The following is a 17,331-nucleotide window of genomic DNA, read 5'->3' on the forward strand; positions in this document are numbered from 1 at the left end:
AAACTTCGTACTGATACCATGTGATTTTCTCAGTTACTATTTTTTTGGGAGGGCCCATCTCCGGGCTGTCTTGACCAACAAGCTGAAATTTAATTTAATCTGTTGGTTAAAGTTTGAGAGTGAGCGTGTGAGTCCACCTGACAAAGCAAATGCTTAATTCTGTGACCATGATACGCAATCACAGATCAAATCTCCGGATGATCTGATCAGCACATGCATAATGCAGCGTGTCAGCTCGATCTTAACTGCATATTGGAGGGTGTTACAATGCAGTTCATACTTTTGATTATTTTCCTATGATCTTCCACGCTTACCCGATCGACATCTTGTTGGTGTTGAGTGCCCTAATATCTGATAAACTATTTATTTATGCATGGCAGCACGTGAAAGGATCGTCGAGAGCAAATAAGATATATATATATGATCATCCATGCAAGAACAAACTAACCAAACTGGCCTTTTGTTCTTTGCATGAGCATCATATATACCTATATATACATGCAAATCAAATGACATCGTTTAAACATGCCATTTTCCATATGGGAAAAAAATGGAGTATCTTCATATATCATTCAACTCAGAATTAATTATTTTGTTAAACCTGGGGAAATAATTAAAAATAAATTAAAGAACTTATGACACATTCTGCCTTTGGCCCCACACAATTGCCGATTGATCGATCCAACATCATAAGTGCACCAGTTGTCCGTCCACTGGTCCACTGGATCAGTACAGTGCCAACTGAAGCTGAAGCTGGCATTGCTTTCTTCACTTCTCACAACTTTATGTACATAACGACACACATGTATATGCATATATGCACTGGCTAGCTACGTGTACTTATTGTAGCAGCTCCCAGTTAGGCATGTAACATGGCTAGCTCAATCTCTTAGAGACTAAGACCTTTTTTGATAAAAGAAACTTTACTGATCTCATACCGTTGAACTAAAATGGTACAATTAATCCAAGGCTATTTTGGACGTCTGCAAATATAGCTGAATTTACACATCATGCAAATATTAGAAAAGAAAAAAAAAGACATGATAACGGATATCGATCATTTTAATTACAACGGGCTACAACCACAAGATATCTTTATCCTTAAATTATACTATAAGAGACTGTTTGGCATAGCTCCAGCTCCACCTCTTCTGGAGCCAGAGTTCAGCCAAACAGTTTCAGCCCCGGAGCTGGGTGGAGCGCTCTTACAAAATGAACTAGAGAGGTGGAGCTGATTTAGGCCGCTCCACAATTCTACTCTAGACCCAGCTCCTGAAGCTAAATTTAGAAGCTGGAGTTATACTAAACATGTCCTGACTAACACTTTAACCGTGTGAGACTGACATGGCTAATATTATTATTTATTGTTGCTAGCTACCAACATGCATGCATGTCCCCATGCATGTCTCTATCACCGTATGTGAGCTTGTCCCCAACGCAACGTGTACGCATGCACAACGTACGTGCTCTTCTTATATATGGACTGGACTGCCCATGTACTAGTACTGCTCATCGATCGATCCTCTCCTTTGACTGTAGCTTTGCCTAGCTAGGCTCACAAGCTCAAGCTCTCTCTCTCTCTCTCTCTCTCTCGATTAGCAATGTCGTCGAGCCGGCGGAGCCGTACATCGTCGAGATTGGCGGCGGCGCCGCCGCCGACGGATGAGCAGATGGCGGAGCTCATCTCGAAGCTGCAGGCCGTCCTCCCCACCCGCGGCGGCGAGGCCAATGCCAAGGTAAGACGGTGATCTTTGATCGATCTCGATCAAATTAAACCGGTTTTGATTCGTACTATTAGAATATATTATCATATTATATGTACTGGTTTATCTATTTGGGATTGCGGGAATATTTTACGTTAGAAAAGGGAAAATATTAACATGAGCTCGATCTCCATCCCTAGTTTAATTACTCCATAGCTAGACGATGCAATCGATGATCCATAAGGTCGGAATTGCGAAAGGATCAGTTACAAACCAAGCATGCATATACATGCATGCATTGCATTGGCAATTAATATATAATATCCTCCCTTTTGGGTTTATATCCGTCATTAATTGTGCCTGTCACTAACTCGCTTGAGCTACTAGGTTAATCATTACGTGGCTAGTGGATATTGCATTTTTAGGACGTGATAATCCACATGTAGATATATGTGTTTATATTTTTTTTTCCCTTCGTCAGTTGTACGGAAAATGCACACGCACACAATGCTTATCGCCAGCCCCACTAGCATATCCCCGTGTTACCATTCCGCTGAAAGAGCTGGAGACCACAATTCCATGTCTCACTGATCTCACTAAATTGTTATTGTAAACACACACGCATGACGTGTAATATGCGCATGTTTATAATCACATCATTTTATTGGTTTTTCCCTTTCCCCATCTGCAAGTACAATTTATATATGCCATTATAATGTAGGGATTAATATATATTCCTCGCTAAAATTTGATTGATTAATCAAAGCAGGCGTCAAGTGCCGAGGTGCTGCAGGAGGCGTGCCGCTACATCCGGAGGCTTCACCGGGAGGCGGACGCCCTCAGCGAGAGGCTCGCCGAGCTCCTCCTCCTCCAGCCGTCCGATCTCGCCATCAACGGCGCAGATGTGCCCGACCTCATCCGTAGCCTACTCATGTAATGCATCAATATATATGCAGTCGGCCTAAAATGTTCTCTAGCTTCTTCATCTGTAGTAGCACAGATTAATTCAGCAAATGAAACCAAAAAAAAAAAAAGAGAGTTACTCAGAGTAAGCCTTGTCATCTACTATGTAATTATAAGCAAGCATAAATCATAATTCATGTGTTATTGATCATTTTTATGGAGTAATCTGGGTGTGAAACTGCGAATAATTTATCAGTATTATTATGGGTGCTTTACACGTTTCGATGATGCGCTTGCATCGTGAGACCGTGAAGAGGTAGATGTCGATCTGCCGCCGGATCATGAACCAACGGCCTGGATGTATTTGGTGGTTGTGTAGGGAGATGGGGAGAAGAAAAGCCCGATTCTCTTCGCTGTGATGGGCTGGATGCATGCGGGGGAGCGGGAGGCCCAAGTACGTGCACGGTGAGCGGCCCACAGGGCGAGTGTGAGCGCGAGAGGCGGGAGGAACAGTTTAGTACCACATCGCTCAGCTAACTCGAACGCGACCAACTTATAAACCCGCGCGCCGTCGCTTGTGTTGTCTCTTCGGAGACATCCGATAAAATTGGAACGATACAGAGAAGATTAGCATGGCCCCTGCGCAAGGATGACACGCACAAATCGAGAAATGGTCCAAATTTTTTTGAGATTTCCATCCAGGTCCCTGAGTTACAGTATTTTCGTTGCAGATATGCCCCTCCGCCTATTACGACTCTTACAATTCGGTCCTTTTTCTACGTTTTCTTTTCAGTTGCACCCTCAATCTCTCCCTTTGCAGACAGACCCACAAATGGTCATTTTTTGTGAATTCACGAGTTAGTCCCTGACGACCATGGTTTTCCTTACATATATGCCCCCGGGATCTTCTCATCACGCCCTTGCCTATTCCCCTTTTCTACAGGTGGGTCCTTTTGCCACTTTGCAGTCTGTCGTTTTTCCTCCATTACAGATAGCTTTTGGCTACCTACATTATTCAATATCGTCCCTGGTATTACCCCTAATTTGGGGCCTGTTCACTTTGATGCAAAAAAAACCTTACCAAATTTTGGCAATGCAACAAACTAAATGTAGCCACTTTTTTGGCAACTTTACCGAAATTTGGTAAGGTTGAAAATTACATCAAAGTGAACAGGCCCTTGACATTTTTTTAACTTTCCGTTTCATTTTGTTCGTCTCTTCTGAATTCATTTCACCTTTTCCTTTACGAATCCTATAAGATCAGTATGCTTGTTGTTCACTGCACCGATGAATTCTTCAGAATCCAAACGACTACTAATTTTTAGCCCTCCTGTGGTATCAAAGAGATCGGAAGAAACCATTTTAATTTTAAAAATTGCGAAAATAACTCTCAAATCAATGGCTTTCATCCCAGGCAAAATCAAAATTAACCAAGAATTTATTTTCTTTTTTTACAGCAAAGAATTCCTAGACAGCCTAACATTACAGATGCAAGTAGCTGTTATATATGGAACACCAACATCCACCAAATCACCAACAGATCGATCGGTGAGAGATGGCAGAAATACGAGGGAGAAATTAAACATGTATGAGCACTAAGTTTTTTCTTGAATTGCCTTCTTGCATTTGAAATTTTTTTTTCTGCCAATGCCCTTCATCCAGCAATGCAACAGAACAGGTAGCCCAGCTTGCTCCTCTCCTGCTAGGATCAAAACTAAACAATGGTCAGAATCAAAATTAAACAAATAATAGTTCAACAAATTAAGCATGACAATCTGGCGCGACGACTTGTGTGTTCTGAATTTTTTAAGTATAGTACATTGTTCAATCAGATGTCCCAAAGAACATTCAGACAGAAATATTAAAAGGAGCGATGAAGTGCGCAGCATGTCGCATTTAATCAATTTGCAGCAGTTTCAGCAGAGTAAAATATATACATAAACATTTCCTCAAAAAACAAATATACATAAAAATATCTTAAACGCGGGATTAACATACGTCAGTTTGCCCCAAGAACATTCTGAATTTTTAACTAACGGGCAGCATGTTGACATTTACAGTGTACGTTTGTGTTGAGAAAACAAATTGACCAGTGTGTTGAACGAATCATGCTTATTAATTTCACTTAATCGCGGATAAGTTCATATGGTTATAACCGTGCAGCTTAAAATGATTAACATGGTAGTAGTAACACAGACCTTGGAATCTTCACTTTTTAGTAAACCATCAGAAGAACACCAAAACGCATGAAAATTAGCAGTTTAATTAATTAGCTGACCTTGGGAGCTGCAGCACGGTCGTGCCGGAGCGGCCGGCGGAGGTCGGCGCCGCCGTCGCTGCTGTGTCGGCGGTGGCGGCGGCGGCGGCGATCACGGCCGTCGACGACGACGCCGGCGGCCGACGATGAGCGCCGCTCCGTCTCGCCGCCGACCTCTACGCCGCCGCCGGAGGTGGAGGACCAGGTGGTGAGGGGCCCACCCTCCTTGCGCTGCATGCGGACGGCGCGGATCTTGGAGAAGTCGAGGGAGTAGTCCGGCAGCACGCCGGCGGCCTTCATCTCGTCCCACTCGCCGAACGCCGGCACCCTCGCCCCCCGCTGCTCCTCCTCCTGCTGCTGCAATGCAACCACACACACATGTAGCTAAGCTACTACCTCAATTTGGCTCTGAAATTGCATGATCAATTCAGATTTTCTCACTCACCTCGTTTCTGTTGCCCATGGCGATCGATCGATCGATTGATTGATCGATTGATTCGTAACTCAAGAAAACTTTGCTTTTTTGATGTGGACGAGATAGTTGTCGATCGATCGATCGATCGAGATCAGACAACTGGAGGATTCAGAGCTAGCTAGCTAGCTAGTGATGCAGGTTTTGCACAGCAGGATGAGTTCTAGCTATAAGAACGTACGCTGATGAACGCGTATATATATCTATCTATCTGACGAATTAATTGATTAACTGGCTGGGATTAGCAACGAAGGACGAAGCTAGCAGAAACTTGAAGGCCACGATGTGGTTTTAATTTGGCACGGCACAGCACAGCATGATGTGGCTTTTGCTTGGTGGAATATATCTAAGACGCGTTGCTAGCTAGTTCAGAGCTTTAGTACAGCAATGCAGTTTCGTGGTCATGTGTTTATCTGGGGATTTAATTAATTTCTTCCCATGGCTAGGGCTCCAGCTAAGAGTGTGTAGTACACTAAGCAATAAGAACAGACTAATTAATTAATTGATTTCTTGAAGCACAACATCAACAACCAACTAACTAACAGTTGTTGCGCTAGCTGATTATATAGGCGATTGCTAATTAAACCAGCTGGGCTTGCCTTCGGCTCTCGCTCTACCATTTGATTTTGGACGCAATCAAGCTGGTCAATCAGTAGTTCTGCAAGCGGTCAGACATATAGTTTACAGTTTACTTCAATCCTAAACTTAACTTGCTTGTTTTTCATTAGGACACTTGTTAAACGGTATAATTTTCTTTAAAAATTCAAATGAATATATTTTTCAAGTTTATAATAGTTAATAATTAATTCATCATGTGTTAATTGTTTTATCCCTTTTTCGTGCCACTTAGAACCTCAGTTGTTATGCAAGAACGAACTAAGCCGGACAAAAAAAAAAGGAGCACATATACAAACCGGTTTTATTCATGAATGGTCACGATGGATGATGGGGCTCAGACTTGAGCTACGAGGCCGCAGGCGAGAGAAGCCTAGTGTGCTCTCTGCTTGTTTGGGCCGTAACGGAGGATACGGCCCACGAGCGTGTACTACCGCGCGGGATGCCGCTGGGCGCTGCGGGGGCCGTTGGATGGGGATCGGTGGGTCGCGGGAGCGTTGAGGGGAGACAGGTTTAGTACCACCTCGCCTACCGAACAATGAAGAACCCACCTTATAAGCCCGCGCGCTGCCGCTTGTGTTGTCTCTTCGGAGACATCCGATAAAATTGGAACGATACAGAGAAGATTAGCATGGCCCCTGCGCAAGGATGACACGCACAAATCGAGAAATGGTCCAAATTTTTTTGAGATTTCCAACCAAGTCCCTGGAGCCCATAGTTTTCCTTGCAGATACGCCCCTCCGCCTATTCCAACTCTTACAACTCGGTCCTTTTTATACTTTTCCTTGTCAATTGCACCCTCAGTCTCTCCCTTTGCGGATATACCCACAAATCATCATCATTTTAGAATTCACGTTCTGGTCCCTGCGTCCAGTTTTTCCTTGCAGATATACCCATACCTCCTTACAACTCGGTCCCTTTGCATCATTTTTTTTTCCTTTTGAGCCCATATAGTCTCTCTGATTTGTCCTCAATCCTGTTTATGCATGTTCTCAGGCAATGAAAATGTTTGTGCTTTTGCCCTGGTGTTTTCAACTTTTCATTGCCACACCACAAATCAAAACTTAATATCTCCTTCCTTTTTTCAGGTTTATTACTGGGAACAGTATTTCTTAACCACTGGCTCTTTCTCACAGGTTTAAATTCCTGACTCCACCACTGGCTCTCTCTCTCTCTCTTTGTGCGGGTAAGCTCATGGTTTTCTGAACATTTCAGGGAGCAAGGGCTGTAGCCTGTAGCAATGGATGGCAAAGTTGCGTGCTTTATCCCCGCGTGACACGTGTGTGGCCGCGTGAGCTCGCACGATTCCGTGGAGGGCCACACGCTCGGTCCAGCAACGGCTTGGTTGGTGACGAACTGACGATGGCAATTGGCGTCGTCGTCTTCCTCCCGTTGAGCCTAGGCCACAAGAAAATTTTCCTTATGGTTCCACGCTACCACGTCCAATTTTTTGTTCATGATTGGAAAATTAGTTTTTCTTTCTTTTGAGGCAAGAAAAAACGGCTCATTTTTTTTCTAGAGAGTAGTGTCGTGATCAAATAAAAATCGGTAGAAAAATTGGTCGGAGATTTGTGGTAGTGTGTTGGCTTGCGTAGAGTGGTTTATGTGGTTTTAGGTTTTGACACGATGAAATGTTGACAATGAGTTTAGAAGGTAGGAGTGGAGTTCAACTTGATATGGTGGTTTTATTGAGATATTTTTCTTCAGTTTCCTTTTAGGATAACAAAGTTTTTATTTGATTAGCACTGAAACATACACATAGACATCGACATGATGCAAAGCGTTGCTTTAACTTGTGTTAAACATCAAATCATCTCTATTGGGACCAAAGCATACAGATATGTGTATATCTACAATGCCCTTTTAAGATTAAATGTAACACCAACTTATCCTTTAAAAAATCGTGCTACTATTCTTTTGTATGATATTAAGAACTTCATCACAAATAGCTTAGAAATAACATTGATCCATGAAAAATAGAAACAGGGAATAGATGTACAATCTATTTATTACTCTGTATTATGTTGTAAAGATAGCTTAAAAACATGACATCACGTTCTGTCCGATGACATAGAAATTACCATATTAATAAAAAACCATTTCCATACCATTAGGGTGTGGTTGGACCAAATTATAACATTATTGATTGATATCAATACTTGTATGCATAATTGCATATATATATATAAGAAATAGAAGCTATGAGTTGTATAACCCATCCAGTTTAACTAGCATGTACAAAATTACGTGGAGAAATCCCTCTTGTCGTACGTTAGTTCAATAGCACAAGTGCTCGAACAATAAAATGGGAGAAAAAAAAATCGATAAGTAACAATTACACGTTGGGTGTCCAGCCCACGTAAAAAAAGATCAATTGGTTTGGAGAACTTTTCTATGCGTCATAGAATATTCAGACACGAAACAAACCGCAAAAAATATAAACCATTTCTCCAATTTTCTCCTATCTACCACAAATAAGAATATGACTTCCCACTACAAAACAAAAGTGGCATATGTGAATAAAATCAACATAAAAGAAAGTAAAAAGGTTCTTTTCTAAGGTGAAAAAAAATAACCCTTCTCTCACCTCCCCTCCCAACAGAAAAACCCACCCAAAATTTTGTTTTTGATAAAACTTTTTCTTTTTTTTCAAAAACTGCTAAAACTCCATCCATGATCTCTTCCTCTCTCACCTAAATTTTAGCTTATAAGTATAAGCATAAGCAAAATGATGAGACTGTTAAGTCTTTCCCTCCTCTAAAAAAATCACCCAAAAATTGTTTTTGATAAAACTTTTTCAAAAGAAAAAACTATTAAAAAACTCCATCAATCTCTTCATTTCTCTCACCCATACACTCCCCTTCCCTCCCTCCCATTTGGGCTTTTATTTTTGTGTGGTGTGGCCACTCCCTCCTCCACCCAAACCCCTCTTCCCCCAACCCAACCTCTCGCGCGCGAGGAGCTCCATCCATGGCGGCGCCACCCATGGAGCTCCTCTCCTCCAAGCTCCTCCGCTCCTCCCTCCGCCTCCCCCCCTCCCCTTCCCTCCCCTCCCCCTCCTCCCGCCGCCTCCGCCGCCACGCCCCCATCCACTGCCGCCTCACCTCCTCCACCACCACCACCACCACCCAAGAAGAGCAGTCCGCCGCCGACGACCTCTCCTCCCTCCTCTCCACCTCCACCTCCGACGAGCCCTCCTCCTCGAAGAAGAAGCGGTCGAGCAGCAGCAGCGGCGCGTCGAGCATCCCGACGGGGGTGCGGCTGGAGGGCATCGCCAAGTCCTACAAGGGGGTGACCGTGCTCAGGGACGTTTCTTGGGAGGTGCAGCGCGGCGAGAAGGTCGGACTCGTCGGCGTCAACGGCGCCGGCAAGACGACCCAGCTCCGCATCATCGCCGGCCTCGAGGACCCCGACGCCGGCGCCGTCGTCAAGGCCAAGGACAACATGAGGATCGCCTTCCTCAGCCAGGAGTTCGAGGTGTGCGCGTCGCGCACCGTCAGGGAGGAGTTCCTCGCCGCGTTCGAGGAGGAGATGGAGGTGAGGTCCCGCCTGGAGAAGGTGCAGGCCGCGCTGGAGGGCGCCACCGAGGACATGGACCTCATGGGGCGCCTCCTCGACGAGCTCGACCTGCTGCAGCGGCGGTCGCAGGACGTCGACCTCGGGATGGTCGAGGTCAAGATCCAGAAGCTCATGCCCGAGCTCGGGTTCGCTCCCGAGGACGCCGACCGCCTCGTCGCCTCCTTCAGTGGTGGGTGGCAGATGAGGATGTCCCTCGGCAAGATTCTTCTTCAGGTACAGATAAAAAAGAAAATTTGAGCTCTACATGTAGCAATCAATGATTGTCATATTGTGATGGAGAGAAAAATGAGTGGTATTATGGCCAATTGGTGATGAATTTGGTCTGGATTGTTGAATTTGAATTGTAGTTTTTAGTGTCTGTGTGCATTTCCAATGCTGAAATTGATTGTGTGCAGGATCCCGATTTGCTGCTGCTCGATGAGCCGACCAATCACGTCGATTTGGACACCATTGAGTGGCTGGAGAGTTACCTCAAGACGCAGGAAGTGCCGATGGTCATCATTTCTCATGACAGGGCTTTCCTGGATCAGTTGTGTACCAAGATAGTGGAAACTGAATTCGGCGTGTCCAAAACGTACAAGGGAAACTATTCGGAATACGTTTTGGCGAAGGCGATTTGGGTGGAGACTCAGTATGCCGCATGGGAGAAGCAGCAGAAGGAGATTGAGCAGACAAAGGAACTGATAAACAGACTTGGGGCTGGAGTTAACGCAGGGCGTGCATCGAGTGAGCAGAAGGTAACCACTACAATTGCATGATTGCGGCATGCTTCAGATCAATACAATCTATCTCTTATTTCAGCCATCTGTCATTACTTACTAATAACTTTTGTCTAATTTCAAACACTAGAAATTGGAAAAGCTTGAAAAGGAAGGATTGATTGAGAAGCCTTTCCAAAGGAAGCAGTTGAAGATCAGATTTCCAGAGCGTGGGCAAAGCGGTAGAACTGTATTGACAATAAGGAATCTCGAATTTGGATTTGGGGAAGAGGTTAGGTTCATTCTATTGGAAACTGTTTCAGAGTCAATTTCTTTTTGATTAACCGTACCCCAACTATTTGTATTAATGCTCTTAATTCCTCCTTTGGTATCATCTCCAGAAATTGTTCAATAATGCAAATCTAATAGTTGAGAGAGGTGAAAAGATAGCCATAATTGGCCCCAATGGATGTGGGAAAAGCACTTTACTTAAGCTTATTTTGGGGATGGAGAAGACACAAGGAGGCGAAGTACTTCTTGGGGAGCATAATGTATTGCCTAATTATTTCGAGCAAAATCAGGTACACCAAATCCCTGAAATGGATATCCTTTCTTTCACTATGGTTTCATCATGACAGTAATACTGTACAGTAGTATATATTTGATTTTCACTGTTTGATTAAGCTATCAGGTCAAGTGGTTGTAAGCCTATTGATTAATTGCAGCGCATCATCAACCTTTCATTATTTCAGTAGTAAAAAAATATTTTTTTCCTGACTAGATTCATGTACATGATCTTTACCAGGCTGAAGCACTTGATTTGGAGAAAACTGTGCTGGATACTGTAGCAGAAGCAGCAGAGGATTGGAAAATTGATGATATCAAAGGTCTCCTTGGTCGTTGCAACTTTAGGGATGATATGTTGGATAGAAAGGTTCAATTCTTAAGTGGTGGAGAGAAGGTAATATACGTTTGCCAGTGAATTTCTTTTATTTGTATGATGTAGTGTTACTGTATATTTACTCACAATTTATCTGTTATTTCCCCAGGCGAGGCTTGCCTTCTGCAAGTTCTTGGTGACTCCATCTACTTTATTGATATTGGATGAACCAACAAATCACCTTGATATTCCATCGAAAGAAATGCTTGAGGTTAGATGCAATTCTCGTATGTTAAAAAAAATGTAATGCAGTTCTCCTGCATAGCAAAACTTTTTTCTTATGATCCATCAGTTCCTTGTTTAGCATGTACTTACAGTAAATGCTTGTGTGTGCATGGCAGGAGGCAATTTCAGAATACACAGGCACTGTTATAACAGTTTCTCATGACCGGTATTTCGTAAAGCAAATTGTTAACAGAGTTATTGAAGTGAAAGATCAGACTATTCAGGACTATCAAGGAGATTACAATGTGAGTTATCCTGTGATATAAGTTACTCAATATTACTTTGCAACCTGTATTTGCTGTATTGGAGTGAAATATGGTTAACTCTTCTTGATTATAATAGTTTCCCATAGTGCAGCAACATAATCTATAGTTTTCTCCACATAATCCGAATTAAATGCTTCATCTTATATAAAAACTCTTACCTCATCACGTGCCAAACTAGTGCTCAGTAAAAGATATAGATTCAGGCCACCAAGATATAGATCATAATGATCCCAGTAACTTCAGCAATACTAATGGTAGAAATCAAGATATAAATCCTACAGAGGGCCAGAGGCATCACAAAAAACAGAGGGGAGTCTGAATTTTTCATATTAGGGTGCCGGAACACTGAAAAATACTGGAACACCCAGAAATGATGTTATTTTCTTCTTTGTGTTTGCAGTATTACCTTGAAAGGAATCTTGAGGCCAGAGAGAGGGAACTTGCACGTGAGGAAGAGCTCGAGGAGAAAGCCCCCAAAGTAAAGGCCAAGTCAAAAATGTCAAAGGTGAATATCTCTACTGTCTTTTCACGATGCGAATTTGGATGCGAACTACAATTAATTGGTAAGGTTTAGCTTCTATAACTGACAGTTCTTTTTTCTAACTGTAATACAGGCAGAGAAAATTGCCAGAAAGAAGCAGAAGATGCAGGCATTCCAGCAAAGCAAGCAAAAATCGAAATCGCTGAAAAACGCGAAGAGGTGGAAGTGAGAATCCTGATTCATGGTATCATCCACGGTGCCATACACCTCATTTGCGACACCAGTGACAAGGCAGGCGCATGGCCTGCTGTAATGCTATTATACTCCATATATCACTAGCAACTGGTGTACATACATCAGAAAGGAAGTAATCCTAGCAGTAGCATCATAGGAGGACCAAATGCTGTAACTAAAGCAGGAAATGATACATGACCTTGTACATAATGCAGGCAGTTTCTGATGGAGGCATGCTTTATTTTGTATCAAGTAGCAATACCAATTCATGTTCTTCCAGCTTTCACCCATACGGAGGAACCACACATTGTAAAAAGTTACTGCAGCTGGGCAATTATATCATGGTGTAAAACCTATACTGATTGGTTATACTGAAGATAAAGGAAGCAGATCAAAATGCTCTGTTTTTGTCTATCCTAAGAATCACATGAATGAACTGCAGGAAGCCCTATTTATGCTGTTGGAGAAGTTTTCAATGATGAACTACCGTGCAGCTACATATTGTCATATACAACCGAAAATCAGAAACACAGAAAACCCTGTGAATTAACGATTACTCCTGTTACATGGCAAGGAAGATTGGCACAACAAAGATTTTCCTTTTTTCCCTGAAAAAGGAGCTAAAATTTGTACCCTTTCATGGCAAGGTGTAGCTATACATCGCAATAAGAGCACGGCAAATGCAAATGCCCAAATATCCCAAAACATATTTGGAGTGCTAACAGGTCAGGTGAATACAAGCCAATAAACTGGGATTGAATTTCCAACGGGAAAAAATAGTTCAGGTCCAAGGATGATCTCCTGTTAGATCCTCTACTCAGATGGCTACTTGGGAATTGAACACCAACTGCAGTCTATATCATCTCTTGATCGCTTATTAACATTTTAAAAAAGCATGTTCATTGATTTAGTGTTGTTTTCTCAAGATAACATCCAGCAATAGCTAAACAAATGAGAAACCAAGACAGCTGCACAAAGTAGGTTAGATTCAGTTGGAGCGGAGAACATGTTAACACAAAATGGTTACAAGTAACCCTGAAGAACAGAACTGCTAAAATCTAAGGAATAAGAACATATAACCTCCTTAGAATGTGTTTCATCAAGATAGTACGGAACACTGTACAAAATTCCGAAAGTTGAAGAGAGGATCAGAGGATCACATGGATGCTTCATGAACTGTATTTGCATCTATGGTTCAGGGTAGCAAAGAGCCAAAGACAGAGGCATCTACTGACAAGCATCCTAGAGGGTTTGAGGCATAAATGCAACAACTTAAGCCTCTGAGTGTGACGTAGATTTGCTGCTCCCATACTCCATTGGTCCATACCTGCACATCAGTATCCAAATACAGGATTCAGTCAAGCTTGCATAAATCTGTGGTCTGGAATGGTTCTCGGACATAAATCACATCAAGCAGCAAATTCAAGTGTCATTGAGCATAAGGTAAACCAACTATAAATACAACCAATACTAAGCTGAACAGTGAATTATCTCAGTAGAAGGTTCATCATGATTCCAATCTGATTAATATAAGACTTGAAACTAGATCTTTGCTATATATCTGATGTTCCAGGCCACAGTGCCTAATGCATTTTGTTTTTCATTCCCATAACATGGGCAAACACATCCTAACAAATGTCATCTTACTGCCATCCAAAATCAGATATCAACACCCATATTCAAGTTTTAACCAAAGCTGTAGTTTTGGAGGTTAATCAAGATGTGCAAGAAAGTTTTTAATGATCTGCACTATGACAGAATTAAAGGTACTCCGTACTCTACTACTCTACTTTGCTAGCTTGATCTGGTCAGAATTCAGAACTTCAGCTAAGCTTGAGGATATTTATTAACAGTAGTGTAGAGTTACTTGGCTAAACAAGACAGGTGTATCTGGAAAAAAAACAAGTAATCTATTCTTGTATCAACAAAAGATGATTTGGAAAATTAACCAATTTAGGTCTCACATGAAAAACACATTCTTATTACTTCAACATATTAGCCAGGGAAGTGAAACAGTGTTGAATACCAAGAATAGCTAAAATCTAGGCAAATATGGACCACATGAATATTTTTTCCTAAGTTGGCTATAGCATCGTTAAGCATCACGAAAATATCCAACCATGTAACTGACCCAATGTAGCTACCACCTACTAGTATGATTATTACAAAAAGGCATCATTTTTGGAAAGGAAGATATCCCACCATGTCAATGGTTCAATCTAGGGTTTAAGAGGTCAAAATTCCTAAGTTGAACTAAGCTATGTATGCAGCATTCCACTATCATCAGCACAAAAATGACTCAAGCCATAGGGCTTGGGCAAGCAAACCGATTTGGTACCATGTTGAACACCCAGAAGCGAGGTTCACAGGCTCAGCACTGATCCCTTTGTCCAATGGAGGAAGCCAACATTGGCGAGGACGGTGGCTTGTATGGCCCAAGCAGTCCTGCACCGCCGCTTATTCCAGCACCAATCTTCACCGGAGATGGCACCACCGCTGCTGCATCAGCTGCTGGACTCCGAGGTGCCAATGGCTTCATTGCAGGTGCAGCCACCGGACTACTGCGGGCAACAGCAGCCGGATTTATGGATGATGCAGCTGCTGGGTTCGGCTTCAGCGCAGCTGTAGTGGATGCCAATGCAGAATTCAGCACAGCAGCTGCAAGAATCGGGTTCTTCCCGAGTAATGCCGCGGCCTGTGCCGGGTTCTGCGCGTACTTTGCAAGGTCCCCGACGCCGGACGCCACGACGGCGTCAAGAACCGGCTGCAGCGCCGGCAGCGGTGACGCCACGGCAGCCGGGGCAGGTGGTGGCGGCGGCGGCGCGCGTGGTTTGCTCTTCCTGGCGGGGTCGGCGGCGAGCTGGCAGTGCAGCGTGCGCCCCTCGAAGACGCGGTACGGCTCCTCGAGCGCCCTCCTGGCGCCCTCCGCCGCGCGGTACACGAAGAGGGCGCACCCGCGGGAGGAGGAGCCCGTGTCGGCGTCGAAGCCGAACGGCCCGCCCTCGAGCTCCCCGAACCCCGCGAAGAAGGCGCGCAGCCGCTCCGCGCTCGCGCCCGGCGCGACGTTCGTCACGTACACCCGCCTCCCCGCCGCCGCGGCGCCGGAGGACGGGTCCGCGCCGGCGGTGGCGAACTGGGCTGAGACGGCGCGGCCGGCGACGACGACGCCGCCGCGGAGCGCGCGGCGGGCGGCGGCGCGGGACAGGAACGTGACGAAGCCGAACCCCTTGCACGCCCCCGTGGCGCGCCGCGCGACGACGTCGCACTCGGCGAGGGGGCCGAAGCGGGAGAACGCCTCGGCTAGCGTGGACTCGTCGGCGTGCGGTGGAAGGCCGTGGACGAACAGCCTGCGGTGGGAGGGGGACGCGTCGGCGGCGGCGCGGATGCGCGCGAGCAGCGTGGGGTCGTCGGCGGCGGCGTCCGAGAGGAGCGCGAGGAGGCGGGGCTTGGAGTAGGGGTCGAGGAGGCGGCGCAGGGAGGTCGGGGAGGACAGCGGCGAGCAGTCGGAGTCGGAGTCGGAGTCGGGGCCGGAGTCCGGGGAGGGGTCTTGCCGAGGTTTGCGGCGTTTGCGGTTGGGTTTCTCTTTCTTTTTCTCCATGGCGGCGGCGACGGCGGCGGCGACCGGGGGATTGGGGATTCGCCGTCTCGTGGTGGCGGCGGAATGGAATGGCTATTGGCTAAGCAGTTGCAAACAGCGACTATAGTTTACTAGTAAAACATGATTAATTATTATTAATTAGATCATGCCATTATAACTTTATAAAATGAACTACAATTTTTTTAATTTGGACGGTGCCATGGTAAATATGTTAAAATCGAAACACGCCATGATATACATCTGAAATACATATGTTCCAAAATATCCTTGTCTACTCACATGGCTTCAGCGTAAGATGGATATCGGCGTCGGCGTTGGAGCGAGCAGCATCGGCGGAGCATGTGGTAGGGTGGTATCGGTAGACGAAGCAGCAACAAAGGTAGGGATGAGAGGAGTAGCGACGGTCGCGTCAACTGCATCCAGTTGGAAAATGGGCGTTGACAGTGGTGAAGCAAGTAGCGCGGTGGGAACGGTGGTGGAGCGAACAACCATGGGCGGCGATGGTGGTGACGTCTGTGGCGTACAAGCAGCATCGATAGTGGTGAGAGCAGCAGCATGAGCGGTGGAGTGAACAATAGAGGAGTGGCGGTCACGTCGATCACTGAGGGCGAGGTCTCAGAGATGGCGGGTCAGAAGACGCAGCGCGAGCAAATCCAACATCGGTGTTGAGCTCGTCGTGGCGGTGGCAAGGCCACGGAGATGGCATGTCTGGTAGCGGCGGCAAGCTCATCGCTGCGATGCCTGAGGTCATGGCAGTGAGCTCCATCGCTATTTGCTTTTTTTTATCTCTAATTATTTTACAGTAGCAATTTCAATTTTTTAGTATATGATTTGATCTGATCAGTACATTTGAGTTGTAGGAGATGGGTATTCTGGTCTATATAAAAACAATTAAAAATATGTTCTGGATAATTTGTAAAGAGTTGTTGTGGAATTGTTCCAATTAGGCAAATTTTACTGGCCCTTTTTAAAACAGGCAGATCAAATTAACTATTAATTATTTGTGTTGAAAAATCTAAAGCGAATTGTCTGGGTGGTGTAGTTGGTTATCACGTTAGTCTCACACGCTAAAGGTCCCCAGTTCGAACCTGGGCTCAGACATAATATTTTTAATTTTTCATTTTTAAAATGTTTCAGTCCATTGCAATTGTTTTCATTTTCCAACAAATTGAACAAATGTTCATCAAGATTAATTAGTTCAAACCTTGATGAAAATTGTCATTTTCTTTACAGCAATTAGTAGTGGATTAGTTCAAATCTTGATCAAACTTATTGCAACTGTTATTAGTAGTGGATTAGTTGAAATCTTGATCAAACTTATTGAAATTGTTCATTTTTCAACAAATTGAATAAATGTTCA

General features: G+C 44.4%; 4 protein-coding genes and 3 non-coding genes across 7 annotated transcripts; 5 read left to right on the forward strand and 2 right to left on the reverse strand.

Annotated features, from left to right (window-relative positions):
- Positions 1-1,544: 1,544 nt before the first annotated feature.
- On the forward strand, positions 1,545-2,814 carry LOC127755559 (transcription factor ILI2). The gene is made up of 2 exons (XM_052281233.1): positions 1,545-1,736; positions 2,473-2,814. The coding sequence occupies exons 1-2, from the start codon at positions 1,602-1,604 to the stop codon at positions 2,638-2,640; spliced, it is 303 nt and encodes a 100-aa protein (XP_052137193.1). The 5' UTR covers positions 1,545-1,601; the 3' UTR covers positions 2,641-2,814.
- A 374-nt stretch (positions 2,815-3,188) lies between these two features.
- On the forward strand, positions 3,189-3,291 carry LOC127756083 (U6 spliceosomal RNA). Its single transcript, XR_008013126.1, has one exon. It is a non-coding gene; the product is annotated as a U6 spliceosomal RNA (small nuclear RNA).
- A 732-nt stretch (positions 3,292-4,023) lies between these two features.
- Positions 4,024-5,650, reverse strand: LOC127755388 (uncharacterized). Its single transcript, XM_052281056.1, has 3 exons — positions 5,309-5,650; positions 4,885-5,220; positions 4,024-4,305 (listed from the first exon to the last, which is right to left on the reverse strand). The coding sequence occupies exons 1-3, from the start codon at positions 5,324-5,326 to the stop codon at positions 4,261-4,263; spliced, it is 399 nt and encodes a 132-aa protein (XP_052137016.1). The 5' UTR covers positions 5,327-5,650; the 3' UTR covers positions 4,024-4,260.
- An 881-nt stretch (positions 5,651-6,531) lies between these two features.
- Positions 6,532-6,634, forward strand: LOC127756084 (U6 spliceosomal RNA). The gene has a single exon (XR_008013127.1). It is a non-coding gene; the product is annotated as a U6 spliceosomal RNA (small nuclear RNA).
- Positions 6,635-8,865: 2,231 nt separating this feature from the next.
- On the forward strand, positions 8,866-12,787 carry LOC127754627 (ABC transporter F family member 5-like). Its single transcript, XM_052280201.1, has 9 exons — positions 8,866-9,742; positions 9,925-10,266; positions 10,379-10,519; positions 10,629-10,808; positions 11,033-11,188; positions 11,277-11,378; positions 11,509-11,637; positions 12,059-12,163; positions 12,273-12,787. Exons 1-9 carry the CDS (start codon positions 8,921-8,923, stop codon positions 12,366-12,368), a joined length of 2,073 nt encoding a protein of 690 aa, XP_052136161.1. The 5' UTR covers positions 8,866-8,920; the 3' UTR covers positions 12,369-12,787.
- A 568-nt stretch (positions 12,788-13,355) lies between these two features.
- LOC127754629 (UBP1-associated protein 2A-like) lies at positions 13,356-16,129 on the reverse strand. Its single transcript, XM_052280202.1, has 2 exons — positions 14,712-16,129; positions 13,356-13,700 (listed from the first exon to the last, which is right to left on the reverse strand). The coding sequence occupies exon 1, from the start codon at positions 15,969-15,971 to the stop codon at positions 14,745-14,747; it is 1,227 nt and encodes a 408-aa protein (XP_052136162.1). The 5' UTR covers positions 15,972-16,129; the 3' UTR covers positions 13,356-13,700; positions 14,712-14,744.
- Positions 16,130-16,998: 869 nt separating this feature from the next.
- TRNAV-CAC (transfer RNA valine (anticodon CAC)) lies at positions 16,999-17,072 on the forward strand. The gene has a single exon. It is a non-coding gene; the product is annotated as a tRNA-Val (tRNA).
- The last annotated feature ends 259 nt before the right edge of the window (positions 17,073-17,331 follow it).

The sequence above is a fragment of the Oryza glaberrima genome, chromosome 11 (genome assembly GCF_000147395.1).
Source record: "Oryza glaberrima chromosome 11, OglaRS2, whole genome shotgun sequence".
Classification (NCBI taxonomy): Eukaryota; Viridiplantae; Streptophyta; class Magnoliopsida; order Poales; family Poaceae; genus Oryza; species Oryza glaberrima.

Coding starts and splice junctions, on each gene's coding strand:
- LOC127754627 (XM_052280201.1), top strand. CDS start 8,921: ATGGCGGCGCCACCCATGGAGCTCCTCTCCTCCAAGCTCCTCCGCTCC. Junction 11,189..11,276: donor TCTTAAGTGGTGGAGAGAAG/GTAATATACGTT, acceptor TTATTTCCCCAG/GCGAGGCTTGCCTTCTGCAA. Junction 12,164..12,272: donor CCAAGTCAAAAATGTCAAAG/GTGAATATCTCT, acceptor ACTGTAATACAG/GCAGAGAAAATTGCCAGAAA.
- LOC127754629 (XM_052280202.1), bottom strand. CDS start 15,971: ATGGAGAAAAAGAAAGAGAAACCCAACCGCAAACGCCGCAAACCTCGG.
- LOC127755559 (XM_052281233.1), top strand. CDS start 1,602: ATGTCGTCGAGCCGGCGGAGCCGTACATCGTCGAGATTGGCGGCGGCG. Junction 1,737..2,472: donor GCGGCGAGGCCAATGCCAAG/GTAAGACGGTGA, acceptor TAATCAAAGCAG/GCGTCAAGTGCCGAGGTGCT.
- LOC127755388 (XM_052281056.1), bottom strand. Junction 4,306..4,884: donor ACCGTGCTGCAGCTCCCAAG/GTCAGCTAATTA, acceptor TGATCCTAGCAG/GAGAGGAGCAAGCTGGGCTA.